General features: G+C 42.8%; 1 protein-coding gene across 2 annotated transcripts in view; it reads right to left on the bottom strand.

Annotated features, from left to right (window-relative positions):
• Positions 1-700: 700 nt before the first annotated feature.
• Vcp (valosin containing protein) overlaps positions 701-9,600 on the bottom strand; it is an 18,475-nt gene continuing 9,575 nt past the window's right edge. For both annotated transcript variants that reach the window (XM_005362054.3, XM_013351853.2), the window contains exons 7-17: positions 8,849-8,951; positions 6,855-6,988; positions 6,642-6,777; positions 5,862-5,974; positions 5,102-5,266; positions 4,878-5,000; positions 4,406-4,618; positions 3,913-4,221; positions 3,487-3,642; positions 1,537-1,691; positions 701-1,374 (exon numbers count right to left, since the gene is read on the bottom strand). In XM_005362054.3, the coding sequence (XP_005362111.1) occupies positions 1,269-1,374; positions 1,537-1,691; positions 3,487-3,642; positions 3,913-4,221; positions 4,406-4,618; positions 4,878-5,000; positions 5,102-5,266; positions 5,862-5,974; positions 6,642-6,777; positions 6,855-6,988; positions 8,849-8,951 (1,713 nt within the window). In that variant the 3' untranslated portion in view covers positions 701-1,268. The remainder of the gene's footprint in view (positions 1,375-1,536; positions 1,692-3,486; positions 3,643-3,912; positions 4,222-4,405; positions 4,619-4,877; positions 5,001-5,101; positions 5,267-5,861; positions 5,975-6,641; positions 6,778-6,854; positions 6,989-8,848; positions 8,952-9,600) is intronic.

Genomic DNA, 9,600 nt, shown 5'->3' on the forward strand with positions numbered 1-9,600 from the left:
TTTTTTTTTTTAAAAGAAATTTCTGATTTAAGTTCTTCCCATGTACAAGACACAGGTCAGTGACAAATTTCATCCCAAAGTATCCTGGCATTATCCTGTCCCTGGTGGGTTTTACCCTTGTGATGAAGAATAAGGAATAAACTCATTCCCATCCTTAGTTGTGGATCAAGAGTATGAAAGGCTAGGGAGATAGATGGATTAGTGAACAAACACTTGCCACGTTAAATGTGAGGACCTGAGTTTGAATCGCCAGGACCCACAAAGCCAGATGCCAACAGTATGTAATTCTAGTGCTCCCAAGGGAGCATGATGGGAAGGAGAGAATAAAGAACCCATGCCAGTGGTGGCGCAAACCTCTAATCCCAGCACTTGGGATGCAGAGGCAGGCAGATCTCTGTGAGGCCAGACCGTCTACAAAGTGAGTTCCAGGACAGCCACAGCTCTTACACTGTAGAGAGAAAAGAATCCCCCCAAAATTCCCAAGCCAGATGTAAGGAACAGCAAAGAGACTTCTTAGTCTCAAAAGAGGTAGAAGGTGAGGACTGATACCCAACAGTGTCCTCTAAATTACTTGCATGTAGCCACACTTACACAAAAGCAGGTATATTTTTTAAAAGTGTAAACTTTTTTGGACCCCTGAGTATGTCAGTAGGATGCAAACTTCCAGGAAAAGAAGAGGCACAGTGGCCAGGACTCAGGCTCCATTTTGACCCAACATTTATTGTCCTTTTACAACATGTCATTTTTTTTAATTTTTAATTTTTTTTGGTTTAGAAACTGTTTATGATTAGTCTTCCAACAGTAACTCAAAAGCATGTAAAATAAAATCAACCTACTTTCTATATAAACACCCAGCAAACTGTGGCCCCTCATCCACCTACCCAGGTTGGCTAGGGGTAAGGGAGGGCTTGGGCAGCATTGAGAAAAGTACAGATGCTTTATTATGGTAACGGTGAGGGTGGTGCCTTGGTTTACACCCCACAGGTTGCCTGCACCACCCCACTCTGCAACAGAAATGGTGTAGGCCCAAGGCCCAAATCCTTGCTGGTAATTCACTCTTCACCTCCCAAATGAAAATCACTTTTATTTTATCGCTTTTGTAATTTTTTCAACAGAAAACCCCTGTCCAGAGTCTGACTGGAGCTGAACTGTTCAGACTGAGGAATGGAACAGGCCATGGGTACACCCATGGTCCCTCTCGGGCAAGTGCCCCCACCCCCAGGGAACAAGGTCCAGCTAGGCCAGCTCGCTGCATGCTGGCACACCACTTAGCCATACAGGTCATCGTCATTGTCTTCTGTGTACACACTGCCACCTGTGCCACCTCCACTGCCCTGGCTGGGGCCAGCTCCACCCTGGTTCCCTGAAGGGAATCTGTATATACAAGAAAAAAGCCAAAAAAGAAGATATGGATAGGGCCTGTGCAAGGTTTTTATAACTACTGCTCTAGCCTCCTTATGAGTCCCCACCACTGTTTCTACAAGTCCAAGTCCCCCAAGCAACTTAGGAACTGCCCGTTGCCACCAACAAGATTACCTGAAGCTGCCGAAACCTCGACTTTGCTGAAGTGTCTGGGCAAACATTTCATACTTCCGAATGTCATTATCACTGACAGAACGACGGGCAAAGCGCATGGCTTCTTCAAAGTGATCTCTGCGGATCTCAGGCACTGGATCATCCTCTTCTACTTCCTGTAAAGTTGGTAAGCACAGACCACTATGCTAGTTAGGACCCAGTTTGCACTCCATCCCTGGTCTCCTTATCCTCCCATTATTATTTTTTTTAATGTTTATTTATTTATTATGTATACAATATTCTGTCTGTGTGTATGTCTGCAGGCCACCAGACCTCATTCCAAATGGTTGTGAGCCACCATGTGGTTGCTGGGAATTGAACTCAGAACCTTTGGAAGAGCAGGCAATGCTCTTAACCACTGAGCCATCTCTCCAGCCCCCTATCCTCCCATTATTGTAGTAATTTATGGATCTTTGACTCTCCAACCTTAATCAGGTACCAGGCCAAATTTCCTAAAGGTAGACACTGCTCTATTTAAAAATGTACCAGTGCATCCTAGAATTGGGAAAACTATACAGAAAGAATTCTTATCAGAGGTAGCCAGGGGCTAAGAAAAAAAGATACTGATTGAAGTGTAATAAGCAAATTTTTTGTATCCTAACTGTTCCAGCAGTTAACTTAGATGTGTGAGACACATGGAAATTAGACGATAGCACCTTAAACCTCAAATTTAGAATCAGAGTGTCAATAGATCTTCAATATTCATTACATACTATATTGTACACTGTTTTACCTAGAAGCTTCATTTCCAGTTAACACATACTTTATAGTTGCTTTGTATTTTTGAGACCAGGCCTAGGCTGGCCTGGAAATTCTGTCTTCATATATCCTGATTCCTACAACCTTTCTAGAAGTTATTTGCCCTCTTACTCCTTTATTCAAATCCCAGCTTAACCCCTACTCTTCTATTGAGAATTAACTCCAATTACTATGATTTATGAAACTAATTCCCAACATCAATTGCTTTATTTCTCTAAGAAATGCCTTAACAGTTATATTACAAAGGCAAAGAAAGCCACTTGCTCATTTCTTATTCATTCACAGAGTGAATTCCAAACAGAGTGGATCCACTTTTTTTTTTCCCCCTAAAGGTTTTTCAAGACAGAGTTTCTCTTGTGTTACAGTCCTAGCTGTCCTGGAACTAGCTCTTGTAGACCAGACTGGCCTCGAACTCAAGAGATCCTCCTGCCTCTGCCTCCTGAGTATTGGGATTAAAGGCGTGTGCCACTACTGCCAAGCTAGTTTTTACATTCTTTTTGTTTTGTTTTTTTGTTTTGGTTTTTCGAGACAGGGTTTCTCTGTGTTTTACATTCTTATAAATAAATACATTTACATTTTTCATTTTGGAAGTACATGGATTCCCTTCCCCACCAGAATGGAAAAGTCCAGACTCTAAGTTTAAAAAAAATCTTTTCCAGGTTGGAGTGTCTCAGCAGTTTGTTAATAGCACTGGCTGCTCTTCCGGAGGACCCAGGTTCAATTCCCAGCACCCATATGGCAGCTCACAACTGTTTGCAACTCTAGTTCAGGAAACCTGACTCCCTCACACATACATGTTAGGTAAAACACCAATGCACATAAAATTGAAAAATAAAAATAAAACCTGGTTTAACTGTTGCACAATTGTACTTTCATTTCCCTTTAGGCATCAAGTTTAAACTGAACACATAGTCAACCCATCTCTTTCTACATGGGTTCACTTCCTTTTTTGTACTCACAACTGAGAGATGGAATAGGTATGCACAGTGGAATAGACACAGACCACACCCAGCTTAGCTTAGCTGTTTACTATTCATTTTCTTAGATACCCATCTTAACATCTCAGTCAAGGGACCCTTCCTAATACCTTCTGCTCTCAACTCATGGAGAATGGCCCCTAGACTGGCACATTTAGACAAAGTGCTGACTCACCATAGCTGATGGATTTGTCTGCCTCTCTCGTTCTCGCCTAATCTCACTCTCAATAGATTCACGAATGGCCAGTTTACAAGCACGTTGGCAAATCTCTGTCAGATCAGCTCCAGAAAAGCCGTTAGTCATCTTAGCCAGGAACTCCAAATCCACATCCTAAAAGAAGCAAAAGAGCTACTTTAGCATTGTGCCTTTCTGCCACAGGGGCACATGGATCTTTGGGCCATCCACTTTAAACACATTTGCTCCTGCCTCTGCTATCCCATTTTATTCTTTATTTCTTAAATTATCCTAATAATCACAAAACATTCATGTTCCCTTTAGCTAACCCGGAGATCTCCAAAGGCATTCCATTCAGGAATCAAAAAACATTCTATATTAGCTTCATAGAAAAAAAGTCCCTACAAATGACAACTTTGCACCTGCCTTGGCAACTGGGGACTTGCGCAGGTTAGCTTTTAGGATGGCAACACGGGACTTCTCATCAGGAAGTGGGATATAGATGAGCTGATCAAGACGGCCAGGTCTTAGGATAGCAGGATCAATGATGTCAGGCCGGTTGGTAGCTCCAATGATAAACACATTCTTTTTTGTGGACATGCCATCCATTTCTGTCAGGATCTGATTGATGACTCGGTCAGCAGCTCCACCACCATCTCCAATATTACCACCACGAGCCTTGGCAATTGAATCTAACTCGTCAAAGAAGAGTACACAGGGGGCAGCTTGCCGTGCCTGTGAAAGAGAAAGAGATCAACTCAAATATCAACTAGATTTCTCAGACTTCAAAAGAAAACAAAATAACCACCAATGCCCAGCTGGACTGCCAGTAACAAAATGGTTTTGACTCTGGAGAAATAGCCTCTTGTCCTACCTTGCCCACAAACATATGAACATAAGCTAGCCTCTGATAGCTCACCTTGTCAAAAATTTCCCTGACATTGGCCTCAGATTCTCCAAACCACATGGTCAGCAGCTCAGGACCCTTGATGGAGATGAAGTTAGCCTGGCACTCATTAGCAATGGCTTTGGCCAGCAAGGTCTTCCCACAGCCAGGAGGTCCATAGAAAAGAACACCTTTGGAAGGAGTCATGCCAAATTTGAGGAATTTGTCTGGATGCTCCACAGGATACTAGAAAAAAAAAAGATAATTTAGTTAACCTCCATATTTTAAATAAAATTGTTATTAATCATAAGCCTATCATCTACTTCACGGTACATCCTATGGTCTATGATGCAAGTTTTTTGAAGATATGCTCCTCACTACCTAAAACTGGCTAACAGCAGGTTTCTGGGTTGTACTCATGATTCTAAGTAAATTTTTGAGTCTGAGGCTTAAAAGGCCAACATACCGAGGCAATGACCGACTACCCTAGGGCAAATGAGCCTACCTGAACCAGCTCCTGAAGCTCCCGTTTGACATCCTCCAGGCCTCCAATATCTTCCCAGGTTACTTGTGGCACCTCTACTACAGTTTCCCGAAGTGCTGATGGGTTGCTTTGACTCAAGGCCCACTAAAAAGGGTATTTGAAACAGTGGGAATGAGATGGGGAGGGAAGCTTTGCATAAAACAGAATACATGTTTGTGTTCCTAATTTGGGGATGTGGTCCTTACCCGGAAGTCATCCATAGTAACTGCCAAGGAATTCATGACCTCAGCATCAATGGTCTCATCCTCAAGGTCAATGAGGTCCATTTTTTTTCGGATGGCCTGTAGAGCAGCCTCTGAACATAGGGCTGCCAAATCAGCACCCACATGGCCATGAGTCTCATTGGCTACCTGCAGAGAGAAGATCTACTGATGACCTATCCTTAAGACCCAGCTTCCTTAAGAAGTCAGAAACAGAATCCCATGATTCCTATCTCTGATTTCTCCTGTGTTCTTTTTTTTAATATCTCCTGTGTTCTTTAATATTTATTTATTTATTTATTATGTATACAATATTCTGTCTGTATGCCTGAAGGCCTGAAGAGGGCGCCAGACCTCTTTACAGAGGACCTTTGGAAGAGCAGGCAATGCTCTTAACCACTGAGCCATCTCTCCAGCCCCTCTCCTGTGTTCTTGAAGAGATACACTAGACCATTTATTGGCAGAGATGTTAAATACTCAAGCCTGGATTTAAGAGGTGGAAATAAAGCTGCTCCAACAATTAAAAACGTATTCCTGCCCTAAAACCAAAACAATCCCCATCCAACTCTAAAATTGCTATGTAGCTTACACTGGCCTCAAACTCAAGATCCTCCTGCCTCAACCCTTCCTGAGTCCTAGAATTACTGATATGAATCCTTTCATACTAGGTTATGTTTGTAGTCCCTTGCAACTTCCTAAAAACAGAGCTACCCTAAATCTTGGCCATCCATCATCACCACTCCACCTGTTCCAAGTCCACATCATCTGCCAGTTTCATGTTCTTGGTATGAATCTGAAGAATTTCCAAGCGTCCTGTAGCATCAGGGATTCCAATATCTACCTCTCTGTCAAAGCGACCTGTGGGACAATACAGGAATGTAAAACAGAAGTAACTGCTGATCATAGACAAGTCACTCCACAACTCTCTTATTTAGAGTTAACATTAATGCCTCACAACTTACAAAACCTTTAGGTAAACCAAGATAGGTAGTTACTCTAGAGCAATGGTTCTCAACCTGTGGGTCAAAACCCCTTTGGGGTCAGAGGGCCTTTCACAGTGGTCCCATATCAGATACTTACATTACAATTCATAACAGTAGCAACAAAATAATTTAATGATCGGGAGGCTCATCATAACATAAGGAACTGTATTAAAGGGTGACATCATTAGGAAGGTTGAGAACTAATGTTCTAGAGTGAATAGAGAATGGAAAAAAAAAGACAGTAGGCCCTGCCATGGCAAAGAAACTGAGACTTTAACAGCCTGGATGAAAGACAGTGAGATAAGGAAATCAAGCCAGCAGAACTATAATATACCAACAAGTAAGAACAAGTTGGTTTGGGCAGTGGGGGCGCACTTCTTTAATCCCAGCACTTAGGAGGCAAAGGCAGGTGGATCTCTGAGTTCGAGGCCAGCCTGATCTACAGAGAATTTCAGGACAGTCAGGGCTACCTACACAGAGAAACCCTGTCTTAAAAACCAAACAGACAAAAAGAACAAGCTGGAAAGAATTTGGTTCTTTACCAAACCGCCGTAGGGCTGGATCAATGCTATTGGGTCTATTGGTTGCTGCCATAACTATGACATGTGCTCTTTGCTTTAGGCCATCCATAAGGGTCAACAATTGAGACACAATACGGCGCTCCACTTCCCCATGAGTCTGTGAAAACAGTATGTCTGGTTAGAAACTAAGTCAGGACCGTCCAAGTCCCCACCATCCCCCAGGTAAGTTCCTACCTTCTCTCTTTTGGGCGCAATGGCATCAAGCTCATCAATGAAGATGATAGCAGGAGCATTCTTCTCTGCTTCCTCAAAGGCTTTACGGAGGTTGCTCTCAGACTCGCCAGCCAATTTGCTCATGATCTCAGGACCTGAAGATACAGAATAGACAAGAAAGGGCCAGTGAGGTGGCTTAATAGGTCAAGGTGCTTGTTACAAAGCCTGATAACCAGAGTTTAATCCTGGACCCCACGTGGTAGAAAGAAGGAACTAATATTTGTTCCTCCTGTGTGCATGCTCATACAAACACAATAAATTAATAAAATGGTTGTTTTTTCAGAGACAACAAAAAACAATCTCAAAAGAAACTGTTTTGTATTTTCTTCCCTAGCCCCAATACAGGTCCTGAGTAAGAATGTAGTCATTTCTGTCTCTCACGGCATTCTCAGCCCGTTATCAAGCTCAAGCCAGAGCTACCAGATCAGACTAGAAATGGACTCTGCATACTTCCCATAGCACAGTTCCAACTGTGAAGATGACAAAGATGATTTGGTAAAAGGCTACTTGCCATTGGGCCTCTAAGATCTAAGTATCATTCTAAAGACAGACAAAAACTCTCAGATAAGAATAGATTTTATCCAGGTGGTGGTGGCGGTGGCACATGCCTTTAACCCCAGCATTCAGGAGACAGAGGGAGGTGAATCTGAATTCCAAGACAGCCAGGTCTACATAGAGAAACTATGCCTCAAAAAAAAAACAAAACAACCTTTTGATTGACCATTTTTACACCTTGTTTCCCTAATGTCTTCAGATTATCCACAATCTTTCTCAAGGGAAAAAAAGAAGAGAATCCCAGCACTCAGGAGGCATACACAGGAGGCATAAACAGGAGTTCAAAGCCAGCCTGGTCTACAAAGCAAAGCAGCCAGGCCACACAGTAAAACCATGTCTTAACTCCCATCCTACACCTCACTGCCCACACCCAAAATATACTCATTTATCAGAAAATGCATAAGTGGGGTTCCAGAGATAGCTCAAGTGCTAAGAGTCTACCTACCTTAGAAAAATGAATACCCAAGTTAGATCCCTAAAACCTACTGTCAAAATAACAGAAAAAGAGGCGTGGTGACACATACTTGTAAACCCAGCACTAGAGAGGCAGGTGGATTCCTGGGGCTGGCTGGTTAGTCAACTTAATATACTTGAACAGTTCCAGGCCAGGTAGACTACACCTAAATATGAGATCATCCTCTGAACTGGACACATGTGCATGCATACTCACTCACACACACACACACACACACACACAGCTAAAAGCTAGAGAGATGAGTCAGTAGTTAAGAGCACTAGCTACTCTGCTGGACATCCTGGTTCAATCCCCAGCATCTATACATATGGTGGTTCATAGGTTCACAATCAGCTTTTAACTCCAGTTCTAGAGATTCTGATGCTCTCCTCTCTTATGGCCTCTTCAGGTACTGCACACACATAGTATACACAAGCCGGGCGGTGGTGGCGCACGCCTTTAATCCCAGCACTTGGGAGGCAGAGGCAGGCGGATCTCTGTGAGTTCGAGACCAGCCTGGTCTACAGAGCTAGTTCCAGGACAGGCTCCAAAGCCACAGAGAAACCCTGTCTTGGAAATCCAAAAAAAAAAAACAAACCAAAAAACAAAAAAACCACATAGTATACACACATATATGCAGGCAAAACAGAACAAACTTGTTAAAAATAAAACAATTTTTTAAAGATTTATTTATTATGTATACAGTGCTCTGCCTGCAGGCAGAAGAGGTCACCAGATCTTGTTAGCCACCATGTGGTTGCTGGGAATTGAACTCAGGCCCTCTGGAAGACCAGCCAGTGCTCTTAACTACTGAGCTCTCTCTCCAGCCCCAAAATAAAACAATATTTTAAAATATGCTGAAATGTATGAGTACAAGTGGAATGTCTGTGAGCTTCCCAACTCAGAAATGAGTCTAGTCAGATACAAGATAGACCAAGTTTCTTACCATTGATCAGGAAGAAGAAGGCTCCAGTTTCATTTGCCACAGCTCGGGCAATCAGCGTCTTCCCTGTCCCAGGAGGTCCATATAGCAAGATTCCCCTAGGAGGCTAAGGAAAGTAGAGAGTAGTTAGGGTCAGGAGCTTACCTTCCCCCAACTTCATCCGTCCTAGACTAGCTTAACTACATTTCTTTTACTGACAGGGAAAGTGATGCCAGCAAGTTGGTAACATTTATAAATTCAACTTCCACAGGAGACTAACGTGTTATGACAAGGGCTCAATTTGACAAAACAGGATCTAGGTCACTGGAGAAAGCAGGGTCTGTTTTTCATTGTTAGAGGCTTTCACAGGTGTTTACAACCTACTAGGAAAGGGATTCTCAATCTGTGGGTCATGGCCATCAGAAAACACGTTATTTCTGATGGCCTTAGATATGCCCAACCATAAATTTTCACTGCTACTTCATAATGGTAATTTTGTTACTGAGGCATTTCAGTACCTAAGACCATCAGAAATATGTGTTTTCCAGTGGTCATGACCCACAGGTTGAGAACTGTTGCTCTAATTTAATCTCAGGTTAGAATGTCTATTTTTTTGTTTATTTGTTTTGTTTTTCAAAATAGGGTTTTTCTGCCGGGCGATGATGGCGCACGCCTTTAATCCCAGCACTCGGGAAGCAGAGACAGGCAGATCTCTGTGAGTTCGAGACCAGCCTGGTCTACAGAGCTAGTTCCAGGACAGGCTCCAAAGCCACAGA

This window comes from Microtus ochrogaster, linkage group LG5 (assembly GCF_000317375.1).
Source record: "Microtus ochrogaster isolate Prairie Vole_2 linkage group LG5, MicOch1.0, whole genome shotgun sequence".
Lineage (NCBI taxonomy): Eukaryota > Metazoa > Chordata > Mammalia > Rodentia > Cricetidae > Microtus > Microtus ochrogaster.